The sequence below is a fragment of the Castanea sativa genome, chromosome 6 (genome assembly GCF_040712315.1).
Source record: "Castanea sativa cultivar Marrone di Chiusa Pesio chromosome 6, ASM4071231v1".
Taxonomy (NCBI): Eukaryota; Viridiplantae; Streptophyta; class Magnoliopsida; order Fagales; family Fagaceae; genus Castanea; species Castanea sativa.
The window spans coordinates 15,634,935-15,655,972 of record NC_134018.1 but is presented as its reverse complement, the minus strand read 5'-3'; the positions used below and the strand labels follow the sequence as shown (position 1 = coordinate 15,655,972).

The window sequence follows — 21,038 nt, the reverse complement described above, 5'->3', positions numbered from 1 at the left end:
TTGCTGAAATAGGAGGGAAAAAAATTGTGGCAATTGATTTGTGGAATGGCATTGTCGAAATAGAAGAAAAAAAAATTGTGGCAATGGCATTGCTAAAATAGAAGGAAAAAAAATGTGGCTATTGATTTGTGGCAATGACATTGATGAAATAGAAGGAAAAAAATTGTTGCAATTGATTTGTTTGTGGCAGTGGAATTGTCGAAATAGGAGGAAAAAAAAATTGTGGCACTGAAAATTGGAGGAGTCAATCAACCAATCACCTCACCTCTTCCTCTAATTCTTATTCTCCGTACTTGGAATATATTCATTGATCATTCCCAATAAAAACCTAACCTACTGAAGCATTGCATCTCCTCACAAAGTTACATTTTTTGTCTATGTCATGGATTCTTTTTTGTCTTTTCATTTCTCTTATAAAAGGCAAGCACCATCACTAAAGCTCCTCACAAAGTTACATTTTTCATATTGCTTCACTTACCTCCGATTCTTCAGTTACTCTTCTGCATTGTTTAGTTACTCTTTTGCTTTGCTTCAGTGTGCAGAACTAAGGATTGTAAGTTTTGGGTTAATGTGAGTTTTTTTGCTTTGCTTATTAACTTATAGCTCTAAAAATTAACAGATTTATTATTATTGTATAAATATATGCTTTGTAAATATTAGAAGCTAATACATTGTAAAATATTATGTATTGTTGTAGTTAATATTGTTTGTATGCCTATGATTATTGTTGTTGTTATTTTGTGTTTATTTATTATTATTTGATTGTGTTTTTTTTTTTTTGGTTGCAAGTATCACTCTATAATTCTCACTCTTTCAGTTGGTATCACAATTGTGGTAAGCATCTCGAATCTCTAATAGATTTTATGTATGTGTTTTGTTAATTTTGAAATTATTTAATATTATTTATTGTTATTATTAGTATATGACCACAAAAATTGTAATAAATTGTATTATTGTGATCATTTTATAATCAAATTTACTTTGTTATTATCACTTATTACATCTATTACTTGGAAAAAATATATTGCATAATATGTTTGTTGGTTTATAATAAAGATATGTATGTGTATTATTATTATTATTATTATTATTATTATTATTATTATTATTATTATTATTATTATTATTTAGTACTATAAATCGTACATTTGTGTTTCTTTTTCTTTAAATTTTAATTGGTATAAAAATTTATTAAATTTCTTGAATCTTTACTTTTTAGGGTGATTATAGGCTGAGAAATGAAAATTAATTATATGATTTATAAATATTATACGCTAATATATTTTAAATATGGTTATATTATAGTTAATACTAATTATTGTGTGTATGATTATTTTTGCTAAAACTATTATTATTGTTGTTAAAAAATTTGCTTCATAAATCCCTTATTTGAGTTTCTTTCAATTTTATTATGAACTACAAGCATTGTAAGTTATATTTAATATTTAGCATAAAAAACTGTAGTAGCCACTAAATATTAATTTTATTATTTTTTATTAGTGTTCTTTTGTTTTTATTTAGGATTAAATTTTTTTAGAAGATATTTATGATTGTCTGATTTTTTTTTTTCTTTCTTTTCTTGCAAGTATCAATTTATAATTCCTATATTCCTTCACTTCGTATCGTAATTGTAGTAAGCTTCTCGGCCCCCTAATTTAATTGGAAATTATTTTCTTAGTTTGTAATTTTTTATATAGATGACTATGATTAATTTCTTATATTCTATTTAATTTAGGGTTGACCAAAATCTTAATAGTACTTTATTGTCAATTCATTAATGTCATAGAGGTTATCTCAGTCAAAAAAAATAAAGGGTTAATTTAGTTTGATTTATAGACAAATTCCTACTAATATAGAGGTAATGGATGTTGCATGGTTTAACTCATTGTAGCATTTAATGTAGGATATATTTGAAATGGAGCTCGGACCATTCGATTATTCTCTGCTAACCCAACAACAATATCACATCTTTAATGATGCAATGGAAGGCAGTGTACGCTACGAGATCAAAATTTATTAATGTCCTAATAATATCTACAATTATTCAATTTATATGTCAATAATTTCAACATTAGCAATATAATATTGTACATGTTTTAAAAAATTTCAGGTTTCCACCTTACGAGTGCGACCCCAACCGTTTGCACCCCCCCCCCCCCCCCGCGGCAGTTAGGCAAGCATATCACCCCATACATTTGAAACCCATACATTTCACCTACCTACTTGTGAAATGGTGATTACTCTACAGGATATAGCAATCATTACAAGATTGTCTATTGATGGCAATGCAGTGTGCGAGCCCACTAATTTGAACTAGGGAACAATTTGTCAGGATTTACTTGGAGTGACACCACCTGCAATAGCATTGGAATATGGTGACCTTAAAATAACCTGGGTAAGGAATACATTCTCAAACCTACCAAAGGGTGTCAATGCTGTAACAATACAACAGTATGCTAGGGCATACATGTTCCAGGTTTTGGCTTTACTATTTGGAAATAAGAACCAAAGTAGATTGCATTGCTACTTTCTCCAGCTGTTAGCAGACTTTGGTGTAGCTAGGGAATATAGCTAGGGTAGTGCCACAGTTGCTTTCCTTTATAAAGAGCTGTGTACTGCTGCTATTAAAAAAAACACCAAGGTTGCAGGCCCTATTTTCATATTACAATTATATGCCTTGGAGCATCGTTCGTATCTTACCCCAATTCCAATAAATCCAATGAATTTAAATGGTGACAACCCATACGGTTGCAGGTATAATATTTACTTTCTATTTCTATACGTTAATTATTTTATGTAGCTCTTCATTTTGCTTCTTCTAAAACAAGACAGCTTATATAATGCCCTCATGCATCCATACGATAATAGATAAATATTTCTAATATTGTACAATTTTCTTTATTATTATTATACCTAAAACTTAAATATTAAGGTTTATGAGCATATACTAACCTTTTGGGGGGGGGGGGGGGGTTTCTTATAGCATACGTGTATACTATAGGCTAACAAAGTAAGTATTTCTTTAACGAAAATTTATATCAATTTTGAAATATATTTTTGCTATATGAAATTTAAGGCAAGAATTCATGGACAAATAATTTAAAACATATCGTACAAATCAGTTCATGTTGCAAAACACATAATACAAAAATAAGATTTGCATGAACAAATAATTTAACAAAAACAAGATTTTCCTACTTAGCAATGCCCCCAAAAACATATCAACATGAATATTATAAAAAGAAAAAGATGTAACTCACCTTGTAAGAGATAAAGAACAGATAGATATTTGCAAGTGTTGTTCCTTATAGTTGTTTGTAGAATGTACGGCACGCATGAATTGAAAATGGTTGGTAGAATAATGAGGGGAATAAGAGTGGAGAAGAAGGTTGATGGAATTTTTAGAGGAAAAAGAGTAGAAAATAAGAACTGTGGAAACTTCAGTAACATTATTGCTATTTAAATAGGATGCAAGTTTCATATAAGTTAAATTCTTAGATTTTAAACTATATAACTAGATACGCCAATTGACCAAATACAACACAACACAAACTAAGATGGAAAGAATCTCAGCAAAGAATCTCTATAAAAATCTCACTTTTTCTTTTTTGTTTATAGTGTGCACATCAATCATTTTTTTCTTCCATAATTTTCTTTCATGCCTAGACAGGAATCTGAATAAGTATCTATGTACTTTTTTTTTTAGAATAAGAATCAATGTACTCAATGTACTTGAATCTATCATTATTTGTTTCATAGGGTACTTTTACAATACAAAATGAAAGAGCATGACATACACACAAATTAAACTACTTCGATAAAAAAAAAAAAAACTACTGAAACACAGAAAGAATAAGAATATGTGTACTTTTTAGAATAAGAATTCAAAATATTTTTTTTTATTCAGAAAAATCTCTCCCTCTCTCTCTCCTCCAATTTTCGGCAAATCAATTGCAACAATTTTTTTTCCCTTCTATTTTGGCAATGCCATTGCCACAAATCCATTACCACAATTTTTTTTTTCCTTCTATTTCGGCAATGCCATTACCACAAACTAATTGCCACAATTTTTTTTTCCTTCTATTTCGGCAATACCATTGCCACAAATCAATTGCCACTTTTTTTTCCCTTCTATTTCGGCAATGCCATTGCCACAATTTTTTTTCCTCCCATTTTCGGCAATTTGGTTGCCACAATTCATATTTTCTCTCTGCTCCCTTCCCTACAATTTCAGCAACTTGGTTGCCACAATTGTTTTCCCTTTCAGCCACTCCACCTAGCATATCACTTGGGGAACTTTACGAGTAGGAGTGTGGGGCAGCAAGAATTTCGGTAATCTCATTACCGTAATTCAATTTTTTCTCCCTCCTCCCATCATATCATGTATCTTTCCTCTCTCAAATTTTTTCTTACAATTTCAGTAACAACATTGCCGAAATTCACTCTCTTTCCTCATTTTGCCAAATAACTTTGAACAGTATCTATAACACCAATAAACTTAGTTTTTTGCAATATTTTGCCAAAAGACTCGGCAACTATGGGACCCAAAAAAGAGAAAACTGAAAAAAGAAAGGTTGTGGCTGAAGTCTACTAAGTACTAACCGGGCAAAACTGTCCTTTGGGATAAAGCTCTCTTTTCTCTCTAATTTTCTCTTTAAATAGGTTAGGTATAAATCACAAAAGTAGAAACTACAGAATCAAAAGAAGTAGAAAATAAATATAAAAATGAAGAGAAGATTAAGTGAGGAAGAGTGATTCTATTCTCATTGAGTATATGATCTGTACACTGTTATGGTACGTTTAGTAGACTGTAATATAATGGTTATTCATATGGTTTAGCTATTCAGTAGTTTGGTTATGTTTTTATTATAGAGAATAGTTATTCCTTATAAATAGCTATTCTTTAAAATGAAAAATAACTATTCATCTCTAAAAGGATTGTAATAGCTATTCTTTAGTAGATGTATTAATTTCTAAAATTAATATATTTCCAAATAAACAAATTTTCCATATGCATATAACAATTATAAAAGTAAAAAAATCATTAAAAAATAACTAATCTCTTTTTCAAATTTAAAAAATATTATTTTTTAGGAAATATATTTATATGAATAAAATATTTCCTAAAATATATCTTAAGTTTGATTTAAAATGTTTTTATTCCATTGTCTTTAGAGTTCTATTATTGTGTTGTCACCAAACAAATAAATAATAATAAGTATTACATTATAGCATCTTGTATTCCTTATAATACTTATTCCTATTCCAATATAATTACTGTTACAATCTACCAAACATATTCTTAGAATATAAACACATTTTAATATAATACATGGGAGAAAAAGCCATAAGTAATAGTTAGTTACGAAATTGGTTTCAACCAGTTATATCTTAACTAACCAATTTGAACTGTTATATCTTAATTGACCAATGGTACCAATTGCAACCCACTATAACCCTTGATATCTTAACCTTGGCAAAATTTGTTAAATAGCATAATTTTAGGAATTTGCTAATTAGCACCTGACCAAACTTATTTAGTTATATAACATTCTTTTGGAACTCAAGTTTGTCAAACTGGACTTTCAAACTCGAATTCCTAGCATTATGTTTGATTAGATTGCCATAATGCTTGGAACTCGAGTTTGACAAACTCGATTTCCAAAAAAAAATGCTACATAACTAAATAAGTTTGTCCCATTGCTTTTTTCCAAAATATTTCCTAAAATTATGCTATTTGGCAAAATATGCCTTTAACCCTGCAACTTCTACAATCCTGACTTAAAGCATTAGCATCCGCTTTCTACAAAATATATCATTTTACCATCTTAAAAGTTACTTTTATCTATTATACTATACCATTTTACAACACACCCAACATTCCAAACTTTTTTTTTTGGTAACTTTATTTAAATATTCCTTTTTTACTATTTCTCTCTCTCTCTCTCTCTCTCTCTCTCTCTCTCTCTCTTCTTCTTAAGCAACCAACAACCACTACTAATTAACAACACCATAAAAAACCCAACCACACCCACACTCATCAAGCCCACCACCACCATCAATCACCACCTCCACCACGGCAACCCCCACCACATCAGTCACAAATCCAACCATACCCACACTCATCAAACCCACCATCACCACCTCCACCATGGCAAGCCCACCACCACCACCACCACATCAGTCACAAATCCAACCATACCCACACTCATCAAACCCACCACCATCATCACTCACCACCACCATGGCAACCCCCCGCCACCGCCACCACCACATCAGTCACAAACCCAACCACACCCACACTCATCAAACCCACCACCACTAGGAAAAAAAAAGGGGTAAACCCAACACCACCCACGGCCAAAACATCACCAAAACCCATTAGCAAGCAACCCAACACCACCAATACCCACGACCAAAATCCATCACTGAGAGAGCCACAACCCATAAACCATAACTAGACTTGAGAGACCCATGACCTGGAGGAGAGAGCTGGACTTGAGAGACCGACAATGGACCCATGACCCATGGACAGAAGACGGAGAAGTGTGGCTTGGTCAGGTGGGTTGCGGTGGCCTGCGACAGTGGTCCGGCCATGGTGCCTTGGTGATGGTGTTCCACCAAGGGTTTTGGTTTGAAGAGGAGGGAGCAAAACAAAAGAGAGAGAAGGAAGAGAGGGAAAGTGAAATGAAATAATGAGAGAGAGAGACGAATCAAACAATAAAACCCAATTTTTTATTATACCATTCTATTATAGTACCATCTTACATAGAGGATAGTACTGTAGCAATATTGTAATTTTTTTTTTTTACAATTGGCACAATTTGGCAATCCGAATAATGCATCTTTTTAAAGGTTTAATGCTAAAATTTAGCATATTTGGAGATTTACAACTCCAGATACTAATGCTCTTAGTGGTGAGTGTCGACAGGCTGAATGGTGCTAGTGTCATTAATGATGTTGACATCTCCCTTCAAACTAATGCGCATATAAGTAACCACAAATTTGTTCTTTAATTGAATAAAAGGTTGACAAGATAAGCCCTTGGTAAAAGTATCAGATAGTTGATTATTGCTAGAATGAATTTAACTACCAAATTATTTAGAACAACTTTTTCACCAACAAAATGAAAATCCTATATATCTGCCCTGGAAACATTATAAGATGCAAGTTAAGCTACAAGGTTTTTGGTATAAAATAAAATAAAATAAAGGCTAAAATACAAAAATAACTCTCCAAGTTTCACTAGAAATCATTTCAGTCCTCTAACTTTACATTTGTTAATTTCAGGCCTTTAAGTTTCTAAGTTACGCAATCAAGGCTTTATGTTTTCCTATAAATAAATAAAAAAGAAAAGAGAAAGGCTATATGTTCAGTTCTATTAGTTTTGGTTATCTATACTAATATTTAAGGGGTTTCTCCTGTTTAGACTGGATTTTTTTTTCCAAAATACCCCTACACTCCTAGGTTTAAGTAGAGACAAAGCTAAAGGATAGTCTGGTAAAAATACATGTTTAACTTGCACTAAAACATTGCCTACAAAATAGGAACACTCTTCCACTAACTCACTTCTTCAAAGCAACTATAGGTTTATTGTTTTTAAAAAAAAATAGAAAAATAAGTTAAACACCCCCGTTTATCCAAAAACAAATCTAAATAGTTATTAAAAAAACTAAACTAAATAGATATATACAAAAAAAAAATGATAAGTAGATATATCTTTAACTCCCACTAAAAAATTGCCTACAAAACATGACTACTCTCCTGAAAATTTTCAAATTACTTTATCCATTTATTAAAAAAATTAAAATTAAAACAAACACATGTTTCTTTATAAAAACACATTTGCCGTATAGATTAAAAACTAAAAGTAAAAACACATCTACCGTTATTAAAAAAAAAAAACTAGTCATACACCCACATTTTAGTCACACAAACAACTTCAAACTTCGACCCAATAAATCTAAATCTCCCCGTTATCACCCCTATGTTTTTTTTTTTTTGATAGGGCCCCTATATATTTTTGTGATTGAAAAATGTAGTAATATCAAATTATAATAGATTCAAATTATTAACTTTTACATAAAAACATAGAAGAGTCTCTGAGCACAACCATGAGCGCGTGCTCAAAGACTAGTTATTAATATTATTTTTTATACGAAATACTGAAAATTTTATTAAGAGCTAGAAAAACTTATTACATCATGGGCTAGAGTTTGCTCTAAAAGACAAGGATTCTCCTCTATTTAAGTCATATAATCAACAACACCCAAAGCGTGTTTAGCTAAGAGATGGAATGGACTATTACCCTGTCTCCTAACGTGGGAAAACTCTATCCCACGAAACTCTTTACTCAGCTCTTGCACACCTTGTATAATAGTAGCCATAGAGGATGGTGGGTCTGTGGTCTCACATAAGGCCTTGTGGATGATAAGCGAGTCACCCTCCAAGATTAAGTTATGGACTCCTATATCTTTTGCGAATATCAAGCCCAGTTCATGCACTAAGGCCTCTGCCTCCAGGACACCCAGCGATGCATAAATTTTCTTACTCATTGCAGCTTCGAGCCAGCCCATATCATCTCTTATAATCACTCCTACTCCTATTGTTTTTTGGCTTCTACAAATAGCTGCGTCTACATTTACCTTGAAAACATTGCCAGGAGTTGGGATCCACGTGCCCTTGACTTCGACCACAGGTGTTGTGCTTTCCATGCAAACATTGGCTGCCTTAAATTCCTCAGTATACTGTGTTACCCAACTGACCAACTCCTTGCCATGCCGCCGCTTGCCTCCATGCCTTGTTGTATTCCGATTGTGCCATATGGCCCATGCCGTGCATACCACCTTTGCCACTACGTCAATATCAGTCCTTTCCACCATCATCACACCCCATAGCAGATCAAAGAAGGACTCCACTCTCTCATATCTCAGTGGGATAGCAATTTTTGAACGCGATCACACTTCTCTAGCACTCGGACAAGACCACAGTGCATGACCCGTTGTCTCAATATCCCTTCTACACTCATCACAGACGTGATCTTCTACCACTCTACGACGCATGAGATTTACCTTCGTGGGAAGACTATCTCTACATGCCCTCCATGCAAAGTGGCGTACTTTGTGAGGTAGGGGTAGGACCCATAGCTTATTCCAAAACAATCTCATTTGGCTGCGCTCCGAACTGGCAGCCTGTTCACCACCCTCCGAGAGTCTCATAGCTAATTTATAGGCACTCTTGACGCTGACCTTACCATTAGAAGCTTCTACCCATATCATCCTATCAGCGAGACGGTGAGAGCTTAATGGTATTCCCTTGATCATCTCAGCTTCGTGGGGAAGGAAAAGAACATCCAAAATGCTAGACTTCCAGCTTACCGTGGCATTGTCAATCAGCTCACTGACTCTTGTGTCTTGGTGCAGAAACAGCCTAGGCGAAGCCACTTTGAAGGTGGATGCTGATGGAAGCCATTTGTCCCCCCAAATACGAATATCACTCCCATTCCCCACTCTCCACCTCATACCCTCCCTCACCAATTTTTGAGCAGCCATTGTACTGTGCCAGGAGAAACAAGGGTTATTTCCTAGAGAAGCCTCAATGAAATCACACTTCGGGAAGTATTTTGCCTTGAGCACCCGGTGCAGCAAAGAGTTATGGTTTGTTTGAAGCCTCCACCATTGTTTAGCTAGGAGCGCAAAGTTAAATTGTTAAAGATTTTTGAAACTCATACCACCATTATGTTCTAGCTCACACATTTTCTCCCAACTTAACCAAGCTATTTTCTTCTCCTTTTCCTTCTGTCTCCACTAGAAATTTCTGATCATGTTTGTCAGTTCCTCGCATAAAGCATCCAGTAATTTAAAGCAACTCATAGTGTATGTTGGTATGGCTTGGGCCACCGCCTTGATTAGCACCTCTTTACCAGCTTTGGACAACATCTTTTCCTTCCAACTTGCTAGCTTTTTACGAAACTTTTCCTTAATCTCATTGAACGTGCTTCTTTTATTCTTCCCCACCAATGATGGCAAACCTAAGTTTTTCTCATGCTGCTTTATTATCTGAGCTCCAAACCTTTGTTTTATCTCCTCTTTGATTTCATGGGGGGTGTTCCTACTTGAAAATAGAGACCTTTTTGCCTGATTTAACTGCTGGCCCGAAGCTTGTTCATATACTTTCAAAATTTGTTGGAGGGCATCACATTCTTCCAAGGAAGCCTTGCAGAAAATCAAACTATTATCTGCAAAGAAAATGTGAGATAATTGCCCACTGACCACCGAGGCTTTTATCGTAGATGAGAGGCCCTCTGCACATAAGAGAAAAAGGTAAGGTGATAAAGGATCCCCTTGACGGAGACCCCTAGATGGAACAATATTACCCCTCAAAACACCATTAATCTTTATAGAGTATATGACAGTAGAGCAGAGACACACTACATAATAAGACTCCTCCATTTCTCATCAAACCCCAATTTTTCCATAATTTTATTCAAACACCCCCATTCTACCCTATCATACGCCTTACTCATGTCTAACTTCAAAACCATTTCCCCAACCTAACCCCCTTTTTTCTGACTAATATGGTGCATGGTTTCAAAAGCAATGAATACATTATCAGTAATAAGTCTACCATGCATAAAGGCACTCTGAGTATCACTTATAATGGATGGTAAGATTTTCTTGAGCCTATTAGCTATTGACTTGGATGCAATTTTGTACACTACATTACATAAACTAATAGGTCTATACTCCGTTACCATCTTGGGTGTTTTAACTTTTGAGATTAGAACAATGTGAGTTTTGTTGAAATCAGGGGGAGAAACACCATGGTTATGAAAATTCAAAACCGTTGTTGTGACCACCTCACCATATACATTCCAAAACTTCTGGAAAAAAAAAGAGGAGGCATATCATCCGGTCCCAGTGCTTTCAGTGGGTACATCTGCTTTAACGCCATTCTGACCTTTGTCTCTGTGAAGTCTCTGTTCAACCATTGGTTCATTGTAGAAGTCACCTTTGGCTGGACTGCTTAGAGTAGGTCAGAAAAATCTGTTGGTTGACACGAAGTAAACATCTCCTCATAATAAGCTACCAACACCTCCGCTACCTTATTATCTTCCTCCTGCCATACTTCATTTGCATCTAAAATGCCTTCAATGAAGTTTTTCTTTTGCCTTGCAGAAGCTTTTGCGTGGAAAAACCTTGTGTTTCTATCCCTGGATTGGAGCCAATTGAGTCTGGATCTTTGGCGCCACATGTCATCCTCTTTATCAAGCCAGCAGTTAAGTTCACTACGGGTTCTCTTTAGGTCGTTGTTTATCTCAAGAGAAGTGGGTTGGAGTTCAAGCCATTCAAGCCATCTTTGCAAATCAGCTACCCTCTTCCCCACATGCCCGAACACCGTTTTGTTCCATGCTTCCAAGCGGCTTCGACACCTCTCTATGCAATTCACCCATGTACTTCCCGAGCTTGTTAACTTTCCTTCCTCTCAAGCCTCTTGGACCACCACTTCACAGCTTTGATCCCTCAACCACATTACTTCAAATTTGAACATTTTCTTGGTCTTCTTCCTTCTCTGGTTTGGCACCATACAAAGGGCTAAAGGCGAGTGGTCCAAAACCGAGGAGGTAAGATGGAAAACTTTCACCTCAGGGAAAATGTTGAGCCACTCCGGAGTTTCCATTGCTTTGTCCAGCCGTTCCTTAATCTGCACACCATCTGCACGCTGATACAACCACGTGAATTTTGGACCAAAGAAACCCAAATCCCGTAGCCCACAATAGTTGATGGTTTCAATGAAACTCTTCATCTGCTATCTCGGTCTGTCACTTCCCCCCTCCTTCTCCGATGCACCTGTAATTTCATTAAAATCACCAATCGTTAGCCACGGTAAATTTGAACTTCTTTTTAAGTGTTGTAACTTTGCCCAAGACTCGGGCCTTTTTGTTATGTCCAGGTTACCATAGAACCTGTAAAATGCCACCACCCTATATCTGCCCCCCCCATCAATAAATGCATCAATATGAGACTGAGAATACGTCTGAACTTCCACAATGATCCCTTCCTTCCATAGCAAAGCCAGTCCACCACTCTTTCCTTCACTTGGCACTATCAAATCATGTTTCATATTACACTTCTCCTTAACTACTTCCATCCCCTCTCTGTTAGACTTTGTCTCCATAAGGAAGACGATAATGAGATCTTCTCTACTGATTACCTTTTCCAAGACTTTAACTGACCGGAGGTTCCCAAGCCCCCGGCAATTCCAGCTGATGAGACTCATTGGACCCGGCAAAGTTGCTCAACAACCTCCGCCGATCCTAGTTGTGTTGACATTTGTATACTTAGCCCTTTAGTTTCGTCCTCCACCCTTTTGCTTTTTTCCATGCACATAACTTCAGATAGGCTAGTTATAACGTTGTCCTGTTTTCTTTTTGGGTCCTTTCCCACTTCTCTATAGTCCATCCCATCATAATTAGAGAGTCCAGTGCATAGCCGAGTCCAAACTCTCCTTGTTGGGCACTTGTTTGTCTCCTTGCAAATTCCCTCAACTTCTTCTACCGACCCATTTGAAGTTTTTAATTTACTTTTACTTTTTCCACCACCCATTTTGGGCCCACTCTTACTTTGTTTCCCTTCCATGTGTTTTTCAGCCCAGTCCATTTCAAATTTCACATCGGTAGGATCCAAACTTAGTTAAATGGGAAGTCAAATCTGATTCCACCTTTTCCAAGTTACCATCTTTAATTCCCAAATCTTCGGTTGTATCTCCGTTAATCCCAACGTGCTGATCATTGCCAGCCAAAAGCTGCGAAGAATCCAGATTGTGAGTGTTTGAAATCGAAAAAACGGACTCCATATTGATTGCATCATCAATATCCTTAATCATTGCCTCAAAATCCAGGATCTACTCTTGTGGGCCAGCTGTGTTTCTGCCAAGCACGTGCTCATCATGCTTCCTTGTATCGCCGCTGTTCCCTACCATCATCGGTGCCGTCATGATTGAAACTCCCATATGTGTTACACCAGAAACAATAGGAACTAGTCCAGACGACATTGAAGCAGTGTTTGTTTTTCCTTGATGCATCTGACGATTTTCTTCCGGACCTGGAGTAGTCCGATGGGTGCCCATGTCGTCGTAGCCTTGTACTTCAACTCGAGTTTTCCTCGCCGGATTAAACTGCGCCGCTCTGAGCCAAGGCCCGAACTGCTGCTCCGCTCCAGACAGTTCGCCTTTGCTGCTAAGCCATACAATGCAATCCTTATTGTCGTGCGAGAGGTGGCCACACCAATAGCATATCTTTGGCAGGCGCTCGTACATGAACGCAACCTATGAAGCACGGGTGCGTTTCAGGATTCGGGTGCGGGTGCGGGAGCGGGTGCGGGACTCGGCAATTTTTGAAAAAGTAGGGTGCGGGTGCGGCGGGGTGCGGCGATTAAAAAATTATTAAAAATATTTTTATTTATATCTTTAATATATTGCTAAACATACTTTTTTCACATTATATAAATATATACCAAATTTAAGAGTAATGGTAAATAATAACTAGAATACAGAGAATAGGAGAGAGCCTAGCTGAAGAGTGAAGGTAGAGAGGCTCAAGAAAAATGAAGAGGGAGAGGGTTGGGTCTTGGTTTTTTTCCAAACGGTGCATTTGCACCTTTTTTTTTTTTTTTTTTTTCCAGCCATACGCACCTGTTGTTGTTGTTTTTGTTTTTTTTTTTTTGAATTTCGGCCGGTACCGGCAGATTTCGGCCGATTTCGCCGGTATCGGCCGATTTCGGCCGGACCGATTTCACCCGATACAAACCGATTCGGGTCGAATAGGCGCGAATCGGCCCGGTTTCGCGCGCGTCGGCCCGAATCGGCGCCGTATCGGCGCGAATCGCGCCGAAAAAAATGATTTTTTATTGCCGGACGCGCAGGCAGCGGCGTCGCCTGCGCGTCGCCGCATCCAGCCGCGTCCGACGCGGGTGCGGCGGCCCAAACGCCGCACCCGTGCTTCATAGAACGCAACCCACCCTTCTCATCCATCCCATGTGATCACTCTGTCTCTGCAAAGTGGTTTCAACACATCCACGGCAACCCGGACTCTCATGAAATTCCCTCCCTTCATCTTTGAAGTGTCCCTTGGTTTTGAGACAACCCCCAACGTTTCTCCAAGACTAATCGCGGCCTCCACCGTCAACAAAGTGAAGGGTAGATTGTGTATTTGAACCCAGAATGACGTCCTATCAAAGCTGAGTTCTTGAACTGGGAGGGAGCCATCGTACTGTTGTAGCACCACTAAGTGTCTATCAAACACCCATGGTTCACCTTGAAGAACTTTTTCCACATCAATCTCCAACTCAAATGTGATTAGCAAGATGTTTTCACTTGCCATGCTAACCTTAAAATTTCGTTTTGTCCGCCATATCAGTCTAAACGTTCTAGCTACTGCCTCAACGTTGACCATTCTCCGAGTAAAAAACTTTGCGGCAAGGACATGCTCTTGTGACTGCTTGTCCTTTGAAAGATCACACTTCTTGCCTTCTGCTTCAGACAGAGACAATTTCTTCCATCTCATAGCAAGCTCCTCCATAACTCTCCAGAGATGTCTCCCACTACACTCCACAAACAATAAGCCCTCCTAGTAATATAGATTACTAGAGGGAATGGCACTACCCTCACAAGAAGGGACAACTATGCTACAGGGAGTAGAGAGGAAAACCCTCCCACCTCACTGAGAACCTACAGAGGCTATTCTATTATTACTAGCGTCTGATGTGTGCTCAAAGGCTTTTCTATTTTATTGGTTAGAGTTAATTTAGAGCATTTATTATAATTTGAGATTACTACATTTTTCAATCACAAAAAAACTAGTAATGTGATAAAAAATTATTTCACTACACATAATACTCATCACACCTCTAAGTTTTTTTTTTGTGATTAGAAAATATAGTAATTCCAAATTATAATAAATGTTCTAAACTAACTCTCACCCAAAAAATAAAAGAACTTCTAAACACGCGCTCACGTGTGCTTAGAGGCTAGTTTTTTGTATTTTTTGAAATATTATATTATTATTTGAAAATGAAATAATAATAATAATAATAATAATAATAATAATTATTATTATTATTATTATTATTATTATTATTATTATTATTATTTAAATAAAAACGACTTTTTTTAAAAAAAAAAAAAATTCCGGTCAATCTACAAACACAAGCTTTGAATCATTACTGGCCTAATGCGTTCAATCTCAGCTCTAATGTGACCCCTAATCCGGTCCTCCTTTATAGATTCTAAACCAACAATATAGCCGGACCTATATATCATCCATAAATAGGCCTTGAAAGCAAGAAAGAAGACAGAATTAGCTTTAATTAGTTTGGCTACAATTCTACTGCTTTCAACTTTTTATCACACAATTAGTTTAACTAGCCGATATTCCGTGCGATGCACAGTACATTTTGATAAATCTTGTAAGAAATTATTTATGACTCATTGATTTCATGAATACTATTATTGTTAGTCACACTTAATCTATGAAAATTTTCTACTAAAACTAAATTCAAACTAAATACATTGGAGGGAAAATTTCTCTAATTTATGCAATCAAGAAATGTCACTAGATCACATTTCACATTGTCACCTACAAACTTGTTGGTTCCTAGGTGTCTTTCTGGTATAATTTATGTTTTATATATCAAATTAGCTATAAAAACTTCTAAAATTTCATGATACAACCAAAAAAAAAATGCTATAGTGATGCAATAATATCACAATTTAGCTTCTAAATTTTAATTGAACTGAGAGCAGCCAAAAACTATCCTTACCAAGTATATGCATCATACGAAAAACCAAAAATATAAATTGGCACATAAAATGAAAAGATAAGCCTAAATAAATTACAATGCTACATAAGTAAAAACATATATATAAAATCTAAACAAAATATTTAAGACAAACATACTATTTTGAAAGTTAACATACCTCTCAGAAAGAAAAACAAAGATATTGTGAGAAAAATTATGGAAGTTTTTTTTTTTTTAGCAAAGATGATAGAGGAAGTTTAATTTTTAAGTCTAATGGAAATGGGGATTTATATTAGATCAATGTGGAGACAAATAATATTTACCCAATTCATTGAATCCGACTCTTGAAATTCTACATTGAAGTTAGTCTTATGTAGAAAATTGGAAAGTTTTCTTAATTCTTATATTTCCCATGACTTTTTAGATCCATCTGTATCTATTCAAAGCATATAAAGTTATAAATTTATACAAATTCTTTGAATCTTATAATTTTTATACAAATTCTTCCAATTTTATGATTTTCATTAATCCATTGAAATAAATGCATTTGTCATTACTTAATAGTTTGACATAATTGCTAAATTTAGATGAGGTGGAAGCCTAAATTGAAAAAAAAAAAATGTTATACAATGTGCTACTTGGCAGAATCTCATACTTTCTCACATGAGGTCTCTGCTTTTATATATATATACTAGTTAAAGGCCCGTGCGTTGCACGATTTACTTAAAAAGATATTTTTTAAGTAGATAAATTAAAAGATTCAAAACTATATTAATAATTAGTTAGTCACATTATAAAATATATTAATGTTACGACATATAATTAATACATACATTTGAGTCACTTTTATGAGCACAGTGTGTAATATATAAATTTTACATATTAAAACATAAAATAATGATATATAATCAAAATAAAGATTAAATTTATTTTAAATTATATACTTGAAACTTTTGCTAATAGAATTTTAGATGAAGTAGAATTTTTAATTTCTTATAGTTTAGAAAATAGATTGTTATTCATAGTAAATTATTGGTAAAAGAGTTTGATCTACATTAACTATCTATTGTCACTATATTAATAATTAATGACAATTAGTTATCTTTATGCATTTAGTAGTATAACCTATTGCCAAAAGACTTTAATTTTGGAAGGAAAATTTTTAAAAGGAATGGTCATTTTGAGGAGATAAAACATGGAATTTGAGGCTTATGAGCATTATTTTAGTTTTCCTAATGCATAATGTAAATAAAGAAATAATAAGTTGCTTGAGATGATTATATATGAGATCTTCACATGCTTTATAATCAAATTGACAAACAAACTCTTCATAAGAGTGTCATTAAAAAGTAAAATAAATACTAAACTAAAACTCTTAACTCACGAAAAAAAAAAAAAAAATTTGTAAAACTTAAACTTTTTCAAGTGTGTGGACTGAAAATTTTAAAAGTAGATAAATTAACACTTAAATTAAAATTGATGACAGAAAAACGTATATTGACAAAATAAAAATTGTAGATAATTCATATAGTGATGAAGAGGAAAAAAAGTTGATATCAACAATTAAGCATTTGTATCTATCCAAAAATTAATGTAGTAATAATAGTTTAAAAGTTGTAAACTTACTGGATTTAGTTGAAATTGAATACTAATGGAAATAGAATTTTATACTGTTAAATTTTAGCTAATAGAGTTTAATCTCAAGAAAACTATCTTCATAAGAGTGTCATTAAAAAGTAAAACCAATACAAAATTAAACTCAAACTCTCTTAATTCAAGGGAAATAAAAAGTGAATTCGTAAACTTGAACCTTTTCAAGTTTCTAAGCACGATTGATGAAGATAAATAAAATAATATATTTGTCTAAAAAATCATAATAATAGAAATTTAATGATTGAAAAAAATAATGTCTAACCAAATTTAATGAGAACAAAAATGTAATGTTAGTCTAATTTGTGGATTTTTTTTTTTTTTTTGATACAAGATAGAATTTCTACTCTAGCTTAATCTAAGTGTATATGTGTGTGAAGCTCCCTCCTGGAGACTTGAACCCCGACCCTTGCCCCCCACACCCCACAAGCACTTATACTTGTAGAGTGACCAACGTACCAAGGGTGTGCGGTGGTAATTTGTGGAGTTAATGTTAGTCTAATTTGTTGAGGTTTGAAGCCGAAATCTAAATCTTTAAAACATCATGATTTTGTTCAATTATTCTTCTTCTAAATAATAAAAATTCTACTACTCAAGAAAATTAATTTATTATAATAATGCACATATAAACTATAGGGTCATTGGGCCCGGGAATATGTGTGGGGTGGCCCAAAAGTATTCTTTGGGTTAAAAGCCCAATCCGAAGATACTGAATGTTCCGAGGATGTATGAATGTTAACTCTTAAAGCAATACTAAATAAAAAATAGATAATGTCTGAAGCAAGTATGTCCAAGAGTGAGTCCGAGAAAGATTATGTCCTCGGCTATACATAGCCGAGATAGGAGAATGGCTGGTTAACATCCACAAGCCATGTTCTAGAAAACCCTATAGGTAAGGATAAACATGGTAAATGTGGAGGATAAGAAGAAAGACGGTGGAATATCTAAGATAAAGCTATTACCACCGCCCCCACATTGAATGCTCTGCAACTGCTATTCTGGCCGCATTAATGGGGAATCGAGACCTGAACATCAAAGTTTAACTTGGCTCTTGTCTCCAAAGACTTTAGGAAGGTGGGTTGGACAAGTATCTAAAACCAGAAATCTAAACCTGACGTGAAGGATGAAGAGGAGAAGAAGGAGGGGATATAAAAAGAAAGAAGGGACTTTTAGCAAAAGAGGGCGAAAGAAACAGAGGAAAAACATTGTATACCTCACTATCCATAATTGTATCCTATCTTGAGTAAAAATAATAGAAATCATCATCGGCTGGTGTCCGAGGAGAGGATTCTTTCTTGTAAACAGTTCCTTGTCCTGTATCATTGTGATCAAAATCCATTATTTTTGTTATCTAACATCATTAGAACCTAGATTTGAAGCCCACTCTCTACAAATTTTATTGTAAAAGGCTTTTCAGGCCCATCCCCTCCCATCCGTAAGTTCGGGCTCAAATTGTGTCCTTACATAAACATAACACAAATACAAATGGAACCCTTGTTGTAGGAAAGAATACAAAATTTGATAATTCTTAAATAATTAATAGATAAAGCATATATATTTATAGAGGTTTATATAATGGATTTCATGGATTTAAAATTGCATTTATAACTCATAAGCAAAACTTTAAAAAAAAAAAAAACACACACACACACACACACACACACACAAAATCAAAGTAGAGAAATACATACCTATAATAGTTTGGATGATAGGTTTGATCAGGACTTCTACTATGGATTTCAAAAACATCAAATTGCCTAAGTAATAAGAAAAAAAAAAAAAACAAAGGAGAGTTAGATTTCTAAACAACATAAAAATTTTAAGAGAATGAGAATTATTGATAACGGGGAGAGAAAAGAAGAAGAAGAAGAAGTTAGGCCTAAAAATATATAAGAATACACGAAAAATAATATATATATATATATATATATATATATATATATATATATAGAGAGAGAGAGAGAGAGAGAGAGAGAGAGAGAGAGAGAGAGAGAGAGAATTTTCAATTGTGAGGAAATTAGATTTCTAATCATTCTAGGAATTATAAGAGAAGAAGAATTAATTTAGGATGTATGTTTATCAACAAAACAAATGTCATATAGATTGAATGAAAAAAATTAGAAGTAATTATCTAAAAAAAAAACAAAAATGTCATATAGATTGAATACGTTGAATATGTAGTTGAATACGTTGGCTTTTTTTTTATTCGTGTACTATGTTTTTTTTTTTTTGCACTTAGTAATACAATTTAAATAAAAACAAAGAATTAGATGAAGGTTGTTGCAGATTTTTTATTCTTATTTTTACGTGTACTATGTTTTTTTTTTCACGTGATAATATAATTTAAATAAAAAAAGGATTAGATGAAGAGTTTGGATTGTAATTAGATTTCTAATCATTTTAGGAATTATAAGAGAAGAAGAATTAATTTAGGATGTATGTTTATCCAAAAAAAAAATGTCATATAGATTGAATGAAAAAAAAATTAGAAGTAATTATCTATAAAAAAAAAAATGTCATATAGATTGAATACGGTTTTTTTTTTTTTGTGTACTATGCTTTTTTTTTTCACGTAGTAATATAATTTAAATAAATATAAAATTTTAGATGAAGATTGTTGCAGATTTTTTATTCTTAATTTTACATGTACTATGTTTTTTTTTTTTTCACATGTGATAATATAATTTAAATAAAAAATGGATTAGCTGAAGAGTTTGGATTGTAATTAAATTAATATTTTTATCAACTTAGAAGTTATAGGAAAAGAAGATAAGAACAAAAAAAATTATATTTATTTTTTAAAAAATCTAAAAGAATTTCTGCAATTTGGTAAAACTACTTGGCGCACTACAGTATGTAAACCCAACTTTTATTGACTTTGATAAAAAAAAATTCAACAATGAGTAAATAGACATTCTGAAAAAAAAAACTAATTGGAATTAATCCAAACAAATAATTAATCAACCAAAAATATAGCTTTTAATAAGAAAACAAAAAATCACATGAGCCTAAATAAAAACTATTTAAGGTGAAGAATTGAGATCAACTTACTGAGAAGCAAATACCAAAAACCTCAAGACTTAAAACTTCAAAATTTATAGAATTCTCAAATTCTACTTTAGAACCAAACCAAATTCAACAAATTTATATATAACATACCAAATCAAAATGTATCGTTCCCTAGGCTAGAAGACATAGGTTGGATCTTTGATTTTTCTCCAAAAAAATAGAGATACTTTATCTGCCATGTACAAAATAAAAAAATAATTAGTAGAAATTTCAATCCAAAAACCAAACCTATGATTATCAACGTGAGTCTAACATACCAAATAAAAATTTATTGTTCCCTAGGCTGGAAGATATATATTGCATTTTTTATTTTTCTCCAAAAAAATAAAGATGTTTTATTTGCCATATAAATAAAAAATAATAATTAATAGAAATTTCAACCCAAAAATCAAACCCATGATTATCAACGTGAGTCTCTTTATTTTTTTAACGTTAGTCTCTTTCTCTCTTTTTTTTTTTTTTTTTTTTTTTTTTTTTTTTTTGAGTCCTATCATGTATTTATATAGATTATCAACATTTGAG

At 33.8% G+C, this 21,038-nt stretch overlaps 2 protein-coding genes across 2 annotated transcripts; both read right to left on the bottom strand.

Moving 5' to 3' along the window:
* Positions 1–8,246: 8,246 nt before the first annotated feature.
* Positions 8,247–8,882, bottom strand: LOC142639525 (uncharacterized). The gene has a single exon (XM_075813686.1). The coding sequence runs from the start codon at positions 8,880–8,882 to the stop codon at positions 8,247–8,249; it is 636 nt and encodes a 211-aa protein (XP_075669801.1).
* A 5,141-nt stretch (positions 8,883–14,023) lies between these two features.
* Positions 14,024–14,578, bottom strand: LOC142639524 (uncharacterized). Its single transcript, XM_075813685.1, has one exon. The coding sequence runs from the start codon at positions 14,576–14,578 to the stop codon at positions 14,024–14,026; it is 555 nt and encodes a 184-aa protein (XP_075669800.1).
* Positions 14,579–21,038: the final 6,460 nt, after the last annotated feature.